We start from the raw sequence: 17290 nt of genomic DNA, 5'->3' as shown, positions 1-17290 counted from the left end.
TATATAGTCAAGTCACTTCTAATACAAATAAGGTTAACTGATTTTTGCTGATACTGACGTGACCAGTTATTTCACTGAATTTACCAAACTGATGGGATCAAGTGAACATAGTCTCTAGATGTGAGTCTGACTTACAATAATCTCCACAGGGCATGCGGAGGCTCATTGTGGAACCACAAATTCATTCCAGAACAGTCGTCTAGGTGGGCATGCAACTACACCTCTCTGCCTTTGGGCCTGGACTCAACTGTAGGAAAGTGATAATGGGGGTTGGGCACAACAACTGACTCTCAGTATGTAAAAGTTCAAGGTTTTTAATGTCCCCAGAGGAGATGGAAATGTTAACAAAGGAACATCAACCGTTAAAGAAAACAAAAAACCTTTTATTGATAACAGCTTACCAGAGGTCAAAAGGAAGGAATGAATGAATGGTCTGAGGATAGATCTCATTTCCTTTTCCCAAGTAAAGTCTCATTAATTTAAATAGATGTGTAAATATTAAGGGAAGACACGTGGCTTGCACATGAACCTTTGCAGCTTTGTGCCACGGGCTAGAACATTTTTCCCCCTGACCTCCCCACAATGATTCATACAATCTCTGGGGTCTGAAAGGAATTCACTTTGCCATTGGTTTTCAGGTGTTATTCTGGGCACTGCTGATTTTGCCAAGGTGAAGTTTACACAAATTAAAGCTCTTCTTAAGACATCGGTGTGTTCTCAATGCTTGGTTTAAAAAAATAAAAATCAAACCCAAATCTGACAGTCTCCCATGAAGACCCCAAATCAGGGTTGTTAATCTGAAAAACTCTACACAGTCTTTCAGAGGCTCTTGAAATCCTGAAATTTTCCTGTTTTCATATATCCTTGGAAGACCAAGGCTTTATAATACAGACTTTGCCCAGCCAAATTAATCTCTTCTGTAAGCTTTTGTGGTTCTCTACAAAAGGCTTTTAAGTTTCTCCTTTCTTTCTTAATCTACCATCAGTAAAATCCTACTTTTATAGTGCCCTTTGCACCTGCTTGCATAAAATGAATAACCCAACAGTTTAATTATGCACTGTGCTATCGGTTGGGAAGTGATATAAAGTTGCAGATAGAAAAAAGAATAAAAACCTCTTTTGGTATCCAAAATTAATATATGTCAAGCTCGGGGTAAATCTTAATCTTTTCGAAACATTTTTCTAAAATAGATGTTCTTTTATCATCTGGCACATCAAGACCCGTTGGAGGGAGGGAATAAAAAAAAAAAGGCATTTGGTTAACATGCTGCAGAAGAGCACTCTCTTTTCCACCTCACTTCAGGCTGTTCTTGAAAGATCTGAACAGTTGTATAATAATGAAAAATGGGCAATACTTGTGGGGCATTGCCTGCGCTCACACACCCCCGCCCACGCATTCATCATTCTGCAGGTATTGTCAGTGAAAGTTTAATTGCATAAACACTCTGTAACTGTCCTGTCATATTTCTTGTCAGTCTGGATTCCCTCTCCGGGCTCACTATCTCACAAAACTATAATTGAATTGCTACCAAATCACAAGAGTTTCCCCCCCTCCCAAATAAAATCTTTATGAATAGAATTTGCTTCCTATCAGCAGATTTGACAAATTATGGCAGAGGAAGGGCCTTGGTGATAATTTTTGAGTTTATTCTCAATCTAGCTATTTGCTGAATGCTCTTATCTATTTTTTAAAAAATTTTAAAGCCCCGGGGGGGGGGGTTAGGGGGAGCATCCAGCAACCCTAAGGGCCTCGGTGGTAATAATTCTGCTGGACCAAAGGAAGCCAGTGGAAAAATGGGAAGATTATCTTTCCCTTACTGTGAAAGGGCACCATTGGTAAATGAAAAGGCATATGAATTCAGAATTAAACGGGGAATCTGTCAAAACGAAGATTTCACCAAACTATGTGAATTCTTAGTTATGAGGTATTAAGTACCCAATTTAGTCAAGTGTTTATTCCATCAAATTCTCCCTTCCTTTCTCCTTGCACCAAACCTTTCGGTGATCATTACTCATGTATAAACTCCGAGCAGCCAGATTCTTTGACAGATTTTTAGGACCATGAACAAATGAAAATTAATCAAAGGCATGACATGCAATTTACTAAATATGTGATCATGAAATTTTAATGCATTTACAACATTGTCAAAGTATTAATAGCTTCCCAAAACAAAACAGAATGTATCTGATGTGGAATAAGGATTATCTTTTGTCTAGTCTGCTTCATTTTATACTCCTGTAAACCACAGCCCCACCCCCCAGTTTCACAGTATGAGGTCTCAGCAAAGACCCGAATTCCAGCCATTCTCTTTTATAATTCTATCGGTTGTATGGGCATGAAATATAGCTCCTAGTGAATAACTCTTAAATGGGACGGGGCTTCACCCAGATTGACAACTGTCTGATTGTTTATGTTTTTTAAATCTGCTTATCAAAACCGTGTAGGATTGATGGGTGTTTTTAGATGAAGTTACGTTTTTGCAACAGACTTAATTTAGGACTAAGGTTAAGGCTTAGGATAAATGAGTGCATTAGATGATTAAAGAACATTTGTCTTGTGGGACACTTAAGTCATTTATTTATGACACTTAAAAACAAGCTAGGAAAGAAAGCACCATGGGTTTAACGAATCAGTTTTATACAAATGTTGAACTAAAACTAATGACTTTTTTAATGGAACTCCAAGATATGCCAGTTTACTAGATATCCAGAGGCAGAATCAAATGTGCAGTGGAGTAAACATGATGAAAAAATACTGGAATTAAAAAAAAAAAAAGTCTCAATGCGTGTATGTGTGTGTAGGTATACCCATGTGAACCTTCTTCCAGAAGTTTTTTTTTCGTTTTTAAATTGCAATTGCTTCTTTATTTGAGGAACTAGGTCTTCTGCCTCTCTTTAAAATGCTCTCTTTTAAATGGAAGATTTTCTGATGGTATAGGAATTTGGACTATCGTACTGCCCTGTACTGGGTATGATAAAATACCTTGTCAGGGACGGTGGGATGGCTCAGGGGATTGGTAATGGGATATATAGAGCCTTTCACCCATAGGTCATTGGCTTGAATTTTGTCCAGGTTGGCGGTGACTAAAAGTCATTAACATCTCCTGACTGCTTGGTGGCCTATGTGAAATGAGTTTCTTAATTTATTTATTTAAGTCCATATGTAGTGCCTATGGCTGGGGCATCTGGGCGTCTCTCTTGCATTTACAGAAGCACTCCACAAAATCACTCAGTTTAGTGCTCAAGATTCGAGATGAACCGAAGCCCTCCTACACAGAATAAACGGATTCATGTGAAGTGCAAACGAATAGCGGAGTACCTGTCCCTGTTCTCCCGCCCAGACTGGAAGTGGGCAGGAAAGCTGAGCTGATAGTACACAGAGCCACAGCTCGGGGAGACCTAACATCCCGTTTTGTGCCGCTTAGTCTCTTGTGGAGCCTGATCCGTGTGTTGTGGCTGCGGTGACGTCATGACGGCCCAGCCAGATAAAGAGGGAAAACAGCAGTCAAGCGCATCATGGATGCTGTGTTGGGGTCCTAAGCAGAACACATTTTAATAGGCCAGGCCAGAAGCTGCAAACCTTTGGAGACCAACATCAAGGTCTATTCCAAAGTGGACCTGGGAGCCTCCAGGCTAGCCTTAGAAGAGGGGAAGTCAGCAGGCATATCTTGGTGTTCAGAATTTAGAAACAGTGGGTCAGGCCTCTGAGAGTAGGAATTAGGTGCCTCTGTTATGCTTTAAGAAAACCGAGGACACAAAAAAATTGTGAATTTGCAAAACAGAATCTATGCTTTAAAGAAGCTGGAGGAAGGTAAGTTATGTATTTCCTAAAGGGTCTTTCCTCTTAAATGGAGGCTTTCCAAAAGGACTCCACTTCAGGAGAAAGGGGGAGGGAGAGGGGAACGGATGGAGAGAGGGAGGGAATTTTCAGAAGCATACCTATTGGGTGGTCTGATCCATGTAGAATCGGAGCCCTTTAAGTCAGATAACTGGAACATGGTGTCAATGAAGCCCAAGTTCAAATTTTACATGTACAGATGCCAACTTTATGTCACTTAACCCCTGGCTAGCTTTTCCATAAGGAGTAGCTTTGGTAATAAGAGAATATTTAGCTTAACGTGATTAGCAATAACGACAATATTCGCTGAATATTTAGGATGTGCCATACTACTGTTCTAAGCATTTTATTTCATTTACTTTTTTTAAAGATTTAAAGAGAGAGTGTGAGCATGTGAGTGAGGGGAGGGGCAGAGAGCAAGGCAGAGCGAGAATCTCCAGCAGACTGTGCTGAGCGCGGAGCTGACACAGGTCTCAATCTCATGACCCTGAGCTCATGACCTGAGCCAAAACCAAGAGTCAGACGCTCAACTGACTGAGCCGTGCAGTCGTCCCTAAGCATCTTAGATGTATAAACTCACAACACCCTTATAGGGTATGTTAATATGCTAATTTGTTTGAGGTTAAAGCCAACAGGTGGTTATCCCTATCCCATTTTTCAATCTACACCAGAGAGCTAAAGTTGTAGAATGGGCAAACAGAGGCACATATAAGTTAATTAACCTGCTCAAGGTCACACTTCTAGTAAGTGACAGAGCCGGGAGTTCACCCCATGACCACAAGCTGTCTGGTTCCAAGACCCTATGTACTTACGTATTTGCAACTACTATAGAAGTAGTTTAAGGGGTGTGTCCTACAGTTGGGGTTAGGGCTGTCATCTTCTTATGCCATCAACTCTTAGTTATTAGAGTAACCTCAAGTTAACAAGGCTGCCAATTTTTAAAATCCATAATATGGGTAAGACAATTGAATTCAATTGCTACAAAGCAGAGAAAACAATCTAGTAGTTGATGACCACGCCACGCTGTGTCTCCTGTCCCACAGCTCTGACCTATGCCCTTGTATCTACAACCAGTGGTAACTGGTTGGGGTTGTCACTCAGGGGAGGAAAGCCACGCACAGAGCTCTGGGCAGCCCTAATCGTACCCTTCCGCCATAACCTCTCGGTGTATTGCTCTGGTGAGTGGGAAACCAGAGACTTGGGCTCTGCCTGTGTAAACGAATCGGGGGGCAGGGTAAAAGAGGGATATGACGCCCTGCAAATGAAAACTCAGGGTTGCTCTAAACATGGTGAAACTTGGAGTGGACAGGTCTTGACTTAACACTTTACAGTTGATTATGAGCTAGATTGACCTAGGAGCTTACCTTTAGGAAAGCTTGAAGGGCACCCTGAAGACCAATGAGAGATATTTGGGAGAGCTATCGAAGGAACTAGATAGTTTGACCTCTGAGCTGAGCGGCTAGCCAGTGATCCTGCCTGCACTGGAGTGTCTTGGAAGAAGGGATAGGCGTGGATGGGATCGAGTGGCAAGCAGCTAACAGAAACAAGACCATGTGCTTAGTCACGTTTCTGGGGCGTAAGAAGTTTCTCTCTAAAAAAAGTTTCCCGTTGTCAAATAAATTGGGAAGGAGGAGTTCAAACAAAATAGACTTCTCGATCACACAAATTTCAAATGTTCAATAAATTAACGCTCATTGTTACTCTCCAATGAGAAGATGTGCTATGCTACGAAGCTTTTCCCTCTCCTCTTTAGGGGACCTTTTCTACACAGAACATCTCACAGGGCAGGTGCGATAAGGAACACACTTTGGACATACTGGCTTAGAATCTGTGTCCGCTCTGCATTCTAGAAAGCAGAGGCCGAGAGGTCCGTTACAAATGAATGTATAGATTTACCTCTTGTTTATAAAATGGAGATGTCTATGAACTGAATCTCCCAATAGAGATCCTTTTGATCCCTTTTCATCCGTTGGTTTATGCAAAATATAAGTTCTGTGAGAGCAGGGACCTACTTGGTAACAAGCATATTCCAAGAACTGCAACAGAGCCTGACCCAGGCACATGCAGTAATGACTGAATGAGTAAAACAATGAATGAGCGAATGTTTTCAAATCTTGGACTACTGGGCTTATGTTTTTACACTTTTGCATTACTTTTGTGAAATGGAAAGTTATTTCCCTAAATAATAGTCAAATTTTTAATTCATTTTTATATCATCGATTATATCAATTTTGGCCTCCTTTTGACCTATAGTAATTTAGGGGATCATCAGATAATTTTGATTCTCCTCCAACGTCAACACTCGCTCCATTTAATAAACAGATGGCCGGACACAGGAAAGCAGAGTTTTAATCCTTTATGATGCACTAATTTTACCATTGCTCTTTCTGGTATTTTTATTTGGAGAGGAAATCCCCTGACAAGTAAGCAGCACTGACCAGTAGACTGATATTTTAGCAAAGGCACATGATACACTTTAATAAACCATAAAGAGGAACAGCTTTGAACCCTAAGGGAATTTATATCTTAATATTTTATGATCGATAGCATATGTAATTTTGTAATTTTCAAATTTTTCCAGATTTTATTACCAGTTGATAAAAAAGAGTGGACAGATGGTATCATCAATACTAATCATGTGAAAGCTTGAGACTTGCATAATTTCTAGAGTATTAACCACTATTAGCTCCTGGCTAAAGACTGACCACAAGGTACATTTCTACCTTTTCCGATTATGATAGGTCCAAATCACCATTTCTTCTGTTGCAAGGCCCTTCAGTATTTCCTCTCAAGATCTACTCACTACTTTTGGATTAAAGAAATGGCCTCTTGAATGATTTCCTTTGCTTCCAGTCTGTTCTATTCAACACATTCCTGTGTATTCTTGACAAAAGAAGGATCAGGTATCAAGTCCAGTGAGCATAAGCTACCTGTAGACAGGAATCAGCATAACATTGGGAAAACTGTTCTCACCGTCAGAGCTGCCTGGGAAGGATGGAGGCTGTGGTCTCAGTTAGGGGTTGGACAGCTATTTTAGACAGATGTTGAGAAACACCGTGATGGAATGGTTAAGGATGGGCACTCTGACACCAGGCTGCTCGGGTTCAAATCCTAGGCTCTCTCCCTTCTAACTGTGTGATTTTTCCACAGTAAAATTTTTTTTCTCAGTTTCTTTACTTCCTCTATAAAATGGGGAAAATAACAGTACTTTCCTTCTTGTATTTTGTGAGCGTGTTTGGCGCTAGGTGACCATTCAATGAATATTAGAAGTTACGTTATATAAGAGATTCAGGCGTCCACAGGTGGTCGTATAAGCTGACCCACAAGGGAGGATCCTTCCCAATTGAAAATTATTTTTGTATTTATTTTTAAGTGATAAAGTAACGATTTCATTGAGTCACTGCTCTGTTTAATAAGTTATACCCGGAACATCTCGTACTGTTCTCAGATGCTTTTCCCTGGCATTCCAGCTCCTCCAGGATCTGGCTCCATTCTAGAGGGGTGTGTACCTTTGCTTCTGTGAGGAAGACAGGGCCCCTTCCTGCCTCCCAGATCCATCCCACTGGGCCTCTTGGGATGATTCTCCTGGAAGATCATCCTACCTCTCTGACCTTAGGTCAGTTTTCATGCAGCACATGCGACTCATCCCTTCTCATCAAAGCCACCCCCAGTCACTGAGCCTCTCCCTGACTTCCTACACCACCTGCCATTGTCATGGCCCGGTTGAGGGTAGCAGCACTATTGTTCTCGTTTCTCTGGCTGTTGTGTGTAGGTCTTCTACTGAGGGTGGTCAGTGTTCTAAGGGCACGTATTATATCTTCTACCTCTTGTGTTCTCTGCACACACCCAGCAAAGTGCTCAAAGCAAAACACATGGCCCGCGTTCAGATCCCGGGTCCACTCTGGTGTGAGGCAAGCCCTTTACTATCTCTAGTTTTGGTCGAGGGTCATGGTGAGAAATACATTACTTAAACATACTAACTCTTGTAACTAACATAGAGGTAAACCATGGTAAAATCTACGTATTAATATCATCATGAATGTTCCTTGAGTATTTATAACAAGTTATACCTTGAGTAGAAAAAGCAAAAAGAGTCAAGTCAAATTTCCAAAGCTAGCATTTCCTGAATTTGTTGATGAAATCAGTGGGAGGGAGATAGTTTGGGAGCACCTCCCATTCAGAACACGCCTGCAGAGCCCAAAAGATCGATAATCAGAGGAACTAATACTCCTGTGAACCTATCACGCAGCAGACATTCTTTAGGTTAATTAAATAAAACAACACAGAAAACTACCCCAAAGCCCTTGACGGTGTGCATCAGAGTCCCTGACAGTCATGGTCTGTGTATGTTTGGGCACGTCAAAGCAACTCGCTCCCAAAGAAGCGACACTTGTGGGCTGCTCATTTCAGGGTTGACGTTTGGAACCCGAGACAGGTCTCCCAGGACTGCCAACAGCAGTGGCTTGTGATACAGCGCTGATTGTCATCATCACACTCCCGCATTGTACTAGTTACCTGTCCCCCTCACATGATGGTCAGCTCCTGGAAGGCAAGGAGCTTTATCTTTGTTTCCTCTGTGCTTTGTATAACGTCTGACACACGGCAGACATGGACTCAATGGTTACTGAAGAGTCTTTAGAATCTCTAATACCAGGTGGGCCTGGATCTTGATTAAGAATTCAGTCTCGTTAATAACAACTACAGAAAAGACACAGATTCTTTCCTTCTCTCAAGCTAGTTTTGTCAACAGAAGATAGGTGAGGTTTTCCATGGGTCCCAAGAAACCATGATTGTGTTTCACGAGCAGATACCGCCAGGAGGATAGGACTGACTCCTGATGGACCCTATTGTTCTTCTAGTTCTTTTTCCACATCATACCTGTCTTGGAAGACTGGTTCTGAAAGGAAGAGCCTGGAAAAGCTGCCCAGAGCCCGAGGCAGAGCAGAGGTCAAAAGCACAGAGACAATTTTGGCTGTGCTCTTGGCTAATGGGGACCAAGAGACTCAGGGCTGAATTTTGCCTATAATTGATTCAGACGCTACCGCTCACTGTGGTGTGGGGAGTTTTAATGTAGGAATAAAGGAAGGAGCAAGGATCAGATGGAGAATTTTAGTCCTAAGTGAGAGAGTATATTTAACAAAAATGTGGTTTAGCCAATGAGCTATGTGCTTAAGGGGCTAGCTAGGTTTCTCTCTGGATGCCAGAAGCCTCTCGGAAAAATCTCCTCTCCAGAGTCTGCTTGGAGGTCTACTATCAGTGTTTTGTCTCCTTTTTCCAGCTTGTTCCTAGGCTTTGTACCTACTCCAGCCCTCATACCATACTCTTTACTTTAACCTTTGCTGAAAAACTCGTGTGGCTTGGGGCAAGCCCCTTGGCATTTCCATCACTTTCCCCCTACCCCCCGCCCCCCATCTGTAAAATAAGGATAAAACACTGACCTGCCTCTGAGGGAGAGTGTGTGAATTAGCTCCTGTAATTAGTGCTTTCTGTACTCCATGCACCCCAGGCAGGATGTGAGTGCCAGCCGTGTCGCAGCGGCCCGAGCGCGCTTCCCTAACGCCGTGCTCGGGAATAACTGCTTGGCAGAGAGCTGACAACTGGAAGTTGCAAACTTTACACAGAAGCAATATTTCCAGTATTTTCCCCAAGCAATCATGAGTAAATTGCTCACTAGGGGTGGAAATGGTTTCCAGCCAGTTCTGCCTCTTCTGATCTGTGCACCCTGCAAAGCTCAGTCAATGCCAGGTAACGGATCCTTCGTAAATCTGCTGTTTAGTGCAGATGAAGAATTCAGAACGGTATAATTTGGACAGGGATGAAATTTCGGTGCAGCGATATGTATTAAAAGCAAATAACTTATGCTTTGTTCAAGGCAAGAGTTCGAGAAATAGAATCTATAATTTGTAATCCTCCAATGACAAAGACAAGCACTTTTTTGTTGGTTTGTTTTAATGAAGAGGGACAGGTCACCCATTAACAAGTTGTCTTGGGTTTCATTTTAGAACCTCTGAAAATGTACCCCTTATCACCATAGGTAAGGAAAAGTCAAAATTATGACCTAGAAAGCTATATAAAATAACTGTTAAAAATAATGGGTTTAAAAAATTGATCTTCTAAACCTTCAATAGAAGGTTTAGGAAAACAAGTGCTACATATAAACGGAGTGAAACTATTGTGTATTTTGATAAGAGTCCTGTGCTTCTGTTATTGAACAAACCATTTGCTACCCCTTAAATACCATGATATTAATTTATATAAAGCTGCACTATTTTTTTTTTTTTTTTGAGTTGCAACCACTATGATTGAACTCTAGGAAGAGAAGGTTTGTTTCAGAATGGCATGCAGAACCCTGGTGAGATCCCACATCTTCTCTGGGAACAAAAGTGAGGCTGTTTTCCTGTAGCTCAGTCGACAGGTCAAGGTGTCAAGTCCTGAAGGGTGCCTTGCACCGTAGCCATGTGACCTGGGAGCTGGCCTGGAAGGGCCTGAGCTCAGGTCCCAGGCCAGCACAGCCTGGTGGGAAGAAGAGATTTTACCCGACTTTTCTCTTGAGCTCCCGCAGGCAAGGTCCTAGAAGTAGATGGTCACTTTGAAACGTCCTCATCGCACACAGACAAGCTCACCAAAGTGAGCTCACACCAATTAGGCTGTGTGCCTAGGCCCGGAATGCCAGAAGAGAGCTCTGGAAAATATGGATTCCCTTCTGTGGCAGTTCCAGATGATCTTGCTTAGCATAGCTGGGGATAAAAGTGACATTTAAGAATAGTCTACTTTCTGCAGGAGAAAAGAGCACTGCCTCAGGGTAGTGTCTCTGAGGCACAAGAAGCACTCTGGGTTGGACAAGGCAGGCACTAGAGTGGCACTGGCTGTAGTGTCGATGCGTGCGTCATTTTCACTCAAGAGTGGCAAAAGATAATTTCTGTTTCGTTTCAAAATAACGATGACATGGCTAAGGGAAATAATCTTGCATATGTATTTATTTCTTGGTATAAAAGCTGAGTTTATGCATAAATGATGATCTGTCTGGGTTATGAAAAGATTAGTTTTTGTTAGGCCGCTTTCTGACGACTAGACTTGACACATACGTGCCCACATGGGTATTCGCAGGGGGCAGGCCAGGGTCGGGTCATGGTGAACAAGTCTGGATCACTGCCACAGCTACAGTAGGGACGCATTTTAGATTCAATCCATCAGGGATAACCGTGGTACATTATCTGGTGGGTTTATCTTTGCTTATATTGTATGAATATGGAAAGGAATTAAATGTGTGTTTACAGTTTGATAAACATTCAACATAAATTATACATTTCAATTTCATTTATTAGTTGGGGACCATGGAAAGCAAAAATTTCATTGCGTACAAACTGCCATTCAGATGGAAGGATTAGCAGTTTCCTGAAAAGGGACGCTAATTGCTAAGAACAAAATTCATTTCTGTCTCAAGTGAGTCGCCGCGTGGCTTGTGGTGACATGGTTTGTAGTCAGAGTTTTAGAGAGGCAAGGTAGAGTGCAGCTCACCGTCGGGACCACAGAGTTCGTATTTTATACTTCCGGTGGATCCAACATCGCCATCAAGAGTAAGTCTAGTGCTAATCAACGCCTTGCAGTCGGCAACGTGAACGTTGTAGTTACCGCGCGCATTCTCAGGCTCGGTTGAAAGAGCTTGGTCTGATCTTCGAGCATTAGCATGCAGAGCGGTCTCCATGATATTATCTTACCATATAACGACTCCAAAAATCTCACAGAGATTAATGGTGATAACATAATTCCAGAAAGTTGCCACTCTATATGTAGAAATATATTGGCAATAAAAACCAGTCACTGTGTGCCTTTCCCCAGTAGGGGATCTCTCACTTTTCTTTGATTTTTAAAGGCTTCGGATCGATAACTGGAGTGACATTATTAACAGCTCCCTCAACACCTTGGCCAGCGCTAATATTAAATCCATTACACCTTCTGTTTGACATTTGCGGTACAGCAGAAAGTGCTGTAGATACAGTCACATTGTCTGGGGACCGAGGTTGGATGTGGGGTTAGTACGATGGTTTCCCTTGCCTGACTTCTAAATTCAGTTCATTGATAGGCAACTTGAACCAATAAAAAAAAAAAAAAAAGAACATCGCCCACCCCCACCAACCCTCTACGAGATGGTAAATAATCACCCTTAAAGGTGCAAGTGTATTTCCAATCTCAACAGTTTTTTGAAACAAAATAATGATCTGATCCTCCAATAAATTTTTACATTCTTTATTGTTATTCCTAAACATTTATCGTCTAATTATATCCCTTATTGTGGAGCTGTCTAATGAATTCAGAGGAATGGCGTTCCTGTAGAATCGAGCGCTGATCAGATTTGCCACAGCACAGACGCCTAAGCAGAAAATGCAGATTATTTCCATTCAGGCAAGAACTCGACTGCTTCAATTTTGCTTGTCTTTAAAATATTCAGGACATAGAATGGGCATAATAGCGTAAAGATCATACTATGCGGTGATTATCTTAACCCCCGAAACAGGGTAGGTCTGTCTGCAACTTTAGACGGAGCACGATAACCTCTATTTTAGACAATCAATGGTTAACCATGCTGCTGCAGTTATTCTTGACCCAAAGTACTGTCTCATACATTTTGCTAAATTGTCTAAATCCTGGTACAGTATTGATTTCTCTCTCTATGAGCTCGTACCCATTCAATAAGCTGCAAGAACCTCTTGTCCTGGCTGGATTCCCTCTGAAGCAGGACCCAGGTATGTTACTCCTGCCAGGGCTCCTGCAGTTGAGACTTGATCCTTAGCTAGTGGGAAACAAACCACTGGCGACGGAAAGGACATTTTATGTTAAAGTGAGAAACGTGACAGGGAAAGTTGCCTGTGAGGTTAAGTGGAAAAGCAGATTACCAGAAGCCTGTATGTCAAGATCTTATTTCAGACAAACATACACACACACACACACACATATATATGGAAAAGAAAATCTGGAAGGATAGGCATATACGTATGAACAGTGGTCATTTGCGGGTAGTGGAATGTTTGGTGGTCCTTAGTCTTTGTTTCCTGCGTTCTCTAAAGTTTTCACAATGAGAATAAATTAATTTTAGAATTAGGAAAAAAAAAAAAAGAAAGTCCAATTTTATGACCTAACCCAAGGAAGATAAGGAGATTTTTAAAGTTCCTCCAGGATTTCTTGGAAGAGCTGCTATTTTATTTATTAAGCATTTAAAGATGCAGCACTGAAAGTTATGAAGAGAACAGGATAGCACTCATAATCCCCAGATTACCGAATTGTTAAGAGTAACGAAACGATACACATAGATCTAGAAAAAGAAAAGGAAACACCCAGACATCCCGTTCTAGAGGTTCTGTGCTCCCCCTGCTGCGGGAGCCTGCAGGACAATACAGTCTCTTCCAAAATGTTTAGACCTCCATAGACACTCTAGAACTTTATAACTTTACAAACAAGGCCACCCACGTATTCTTCTGCCTGTTTTAAGATTTCTCTAAAGGAAATCCCGTATTTACTAAACTATGAATAACTAGGCATGCATGTAAAAGATTTATTTCAGTTTCCAACAGTCAAGAGATTCCCTGTCACGCCCCCCCCCCACGCCCCCCTGCCCATTATCTTGAGACTGGTTCAAGACAAGACAATCACAGGGCTGGCGGTTCAGAGAAAGAGAATTCCTATGATGGCACAGTCTCACTGCCTCTTAGGCTGGTTTAGTCACTTATTTCCTTTTATTATCATGCCAAATGTTATTTAGATTTCAGTCGTTTAGTAATGCTACACTGAACACATCAGGGCTTCTGAAAAAGTCCATACCTTCATTTTCATAATCACCACATATCGATATCCCCTTTCCAACAGAATTACACTACTATTTAAAAAAGAATCTGTGTTTCATCAGAGTTTAAAAGATTATGTTGCAATGAACAAGTCTTCAAAAATGTCCCCTCGTATTATTAAGAATTAGGAAATCTTGTTAAAATTCTTCCAGCCTTTAAGAAACATAAGCAGCTTGGGGAAGTAGTGCCTGACATGGACTTTTTAAGTAATTCCCTTGGAGCAGTGATCTGCATTAGTGAAGATATTGGTTAAAGGTAGCACCCTACACTGCTTTTCAGTATTTAAGAAGTCAATCTAATTGCCTTTTAAGCCCAAGACGGAAAATAACCATGCTAGAGTGTTTTAAGGCAAAGTAAGTTTCACATTTTGTAATGGTAAGAGCTAAACTCTTCATCAAGGAAGAGAAACCCTTCTTATGCCACTGTTGCTAATAAGCCCCAGTGGTTAAGAAATGTAGAAAGCAGAATTTTCAATTTTACCAGTTAGGATGGCTCCAAGAAGCCTGGGAGGGCAGGGGAAAGAAACCCAAGTGAATCGTCAATCATATTTCAATACTGAATGACAGAGTAACTTTAAAGGAGGTACGTCATTCTCCTAACAGTGTGCCTAGAATTGTTTTATGCATCCTGGAGCCTCCTGGAAGGCACGGGATTCATCAGAGTTCTTATAATCAATCTTAAACCTGTTTGATTTTGACTCTAGCTTACCAAAGCTTACCAGCAGAACTGGTTTACAGGCTGTGGATTTTTTTCTCCCGATCAAAGTCTTTTCCAAGTGACAAGTTACGCTTAACATGTGTACAAGTTACGCTTAACATGTGCTTGGGGAGACATCAAGCTCAATATGAGTCAACAGTGTGAGCTGGCTGCCAAGAGGACCTAATTCAACCTTAGGCTGTCTTAACAGAAGTACGGTTACCTAAACCGAGAGAGGGGGCAGTCCCTCTGCTTTGAACTGGTCAGAATACTTCTAGAGGTCTGCATGGAGTTCTCAGAACCATATTCTTACAGGATCACTAACAAACTGAGGCATGGCTGTGAGTGACTAGGGTGGTGTCTCAGGAACATGCCACTGAATAATGTTTGTGGGATGAGGGCTGTTTGACATGGAAAGGAGAAGGAACGCAGAGGGAGGGAGAATTTGGTATATCTGATTCCATGTGTTTGAGAGGCTAGGATGGAGAGGAAGGAGTAGATCTGAAATGAGATCCCAGAGGACAGACCTGGGATCGGTGAGGAGAAATTGCAGCAAAGTTAGATTTTGGCTCCATATTCAGAGAACTTTTGTCTCGGAGCTGTTCACCAATGGAGTGGGCAGCCTTGAGCTTTCTGAGCTTCCCACGGGGGTGGTTCCAGCAGAGGCTGGAAGGTTAGGTGACGTAGAGGGACGGCAGCCCCGGTTAAAAGCCGGAGATTGTCTAAACTTGAGAGTCTGGGAGTCAGGGAAACAGTGAGGGTTTTATAAACTTGAATTCTTATACATTGAGTGTTTAGGAGTATGAGCAATCCAGGTTCCCTAATCCATCTCCAGAAGGAAAGAGTAAAAAAAAAAAACTATTTTCATATGCTGTTTCTCAAATCTGCCCAGAAATGAATATTCTAATGACGAAATGCATTTTCAATGATCTCACTGAATATCTATTCATTCAGTGAAGTCAGTGAGCAACGGTAGAAGATAGGACTTCCCTGGGAGCAAAATTACGTTCATTTTTAAATGGTAAAGAGTAGTCTTAACTACTCTCTCTTCTCATGCCTGGTGTTCACTGGAGAAAGATGCTTACCACTGCTGCAGACCAATGCCCTAGAAAGTACAGTTAACTTACATGAGGAAACATGAACTGGTTTTAGATGGAATTAAAATATTTCCAAAGAGGCAAATATGTTTTCTTTTTCCCCATCAGTGTGAGCAAACATACTGTGATTATTTTTAAGGTCAAATTTAAGTATTCTCTTAGAATCATTTTAGTATTAATCTTAAGACAGGTTTTTTCCACCTTCTATAAAATAAGTGTGTATTGCAAATCTGTTTTAAAACAACATATCAAGTAAAGTACAAGCATCTTTAAAGAGTGCAAAAATAATTTCCCAAGTAAGCAAATAAAACTTTGCACTTCAAATCAGGCCTTGATTCATTAAAAATCTTAAACTTCTCATGAGAAAAATTAACATTTAAACCACTGCTGCTTGGCCAAGCACTCCACCACACAAGAATATGAAATATCTCCTCTAAAAAAGTACAAAAAGGACAAAACCACAAATGTGGAACTTCAATTAATTTAAAGCCCCAATCAGCAAAGAATAAATCCTTCGCAGATCTAATTACCAGCGCTCTCGGAAGACCCAGGCCGACCAGCCAATCTTCCCCGTGTTTGAACAGCTTGATGAACTAGGGGACTGATGGATATCAAGTCATTTTGTTTAATTTATAAATGGATTTTCCCCTAATACTTAAATTATCATCAGTACAACACAATGAAAATGGGAACATTCTGAATGCAAAGTCTATAAGAGTCCTGGAAGGAATCCCAATGAGGAATGTCACCTCTGTTCATTCCTCTATACAATTGATCTAATTAAATACTGAGGGTAGAAAGGCAGTTTAAAATGTAGCCATTTCTGTTTTCTTTTTAGCCTTAATTTATCTGTTCACATCTTTCAAGTACCTTCTGATGCTTACAAAAAAAAAAAAAAAAAAAGAAACCAAGATTTCTGCAAGTCCCTAATATTTTTAAGTCTCTACCAGCTAATATTCAAGAACCCTTTAATAAATAAATGCATAACATTGAGCCACGGCAACAATACAAGGAAGAGGGCCTTCCAAATCGGAACCTTTTCCCTTTAGTAATTTAGAAGTAATAGTACCTTCTCTATGTATTGTTCCACTGAAATTAGATCTCTGGATTATACTTATTAAAATGTCTCCTTATTTTCAAATCTCCTCCTTATTTAATTACTGCATGGGACAGAAAGCTGCATGGAATCGTTAAATACCATTAGACCTATTTATAGTCTCTTCACACTGGCAACTTGAGTGCAATCATTGGCAAAGGTCCTGCCCACCATCCCGCATGTGGGGACTGCAATTCCCACCTGGTTCAGGGGTCTCCGACTGGGAGGAGGAAGATGCGGAGCTTGCTCCGTCCTCGGCGGTGCCCTGCGAGAGGAGACCCCGGCCCGGCGGGAGCTTCATGCCCAGCTGTTCCGCCATCTCCACGTGGTCCCCTGGGTGGACATAGTCAAACACGCTGCTGCCCGTCAGCTCCACCTAGAGGGGGGAGGAGGAGAGAGAGGTGTCAACGGTGTTCCCGATCTCAAATTCAGCACCCCCACCGTTCAGATCTGGAGCAGAAAAGGAAACGGACACAGACCCCCAGAAACAATCCTAGTTCTGAGTCTTTATCTTTACATGCTGAAGGATTCTTCAAGTTGAAAGATTTTTTTTTTTTGCGGGGGGGGGGGAGATACGTATTTATTTAGCAACTGTTTAGCCCACTTCGTTCTCATATACCGTCGTTTGCAAACAACCAAAACATTCTGTGAACTGTGGGGGAGCCTGCCTGGCGCTCAGCTGTTTTATCCATGCATCATCAAATACTCGCATGTTTGGTGTCAAG

At 41.6% G+C, this 17290-nt stretch overlaps 1 protein-coding gene across 1 annotated transcript in view; it reads right to left on the bottom strand.

Moving 5' to 3' along the window:
* Positions 1–17290, bottom strand: part of NPAS3 (neuronal PAS domain protein 3) — a 711295-nt gene that overhangs the window by 104162 nt on the left and 589843 nt on the right. The window contains exon 6 of the mRNA XM_008710429.2: positions 16767–16941. Within this exon, the coding sequence (XP_008708651.2) occupies positions 16767–16941 (175 nt within the window). The remainder of the gene's footprint in view (positions 1–16766; positions 16942–17290) is intronic.

This window comes from Ursus maritimus, unplaced genomic scaffold (genome assembly GCF_017311325.1).
Source record: "Ursus maritimus isolate PB19 unplaced genomic scaffold, ASM1731132v1 scaffold_36, whole genome shotgun sequence".
Lineage (NCBI taxonomy): Eukaryota > Metazoa > Chordata > Mammalia > Carnivora > Ursidae > Ursus > Ursus maritimus.
Note: the sequence above shows the minus strand (reverse complement) of the source record. Positions and strands in the feature narration are given on the sequence as shown.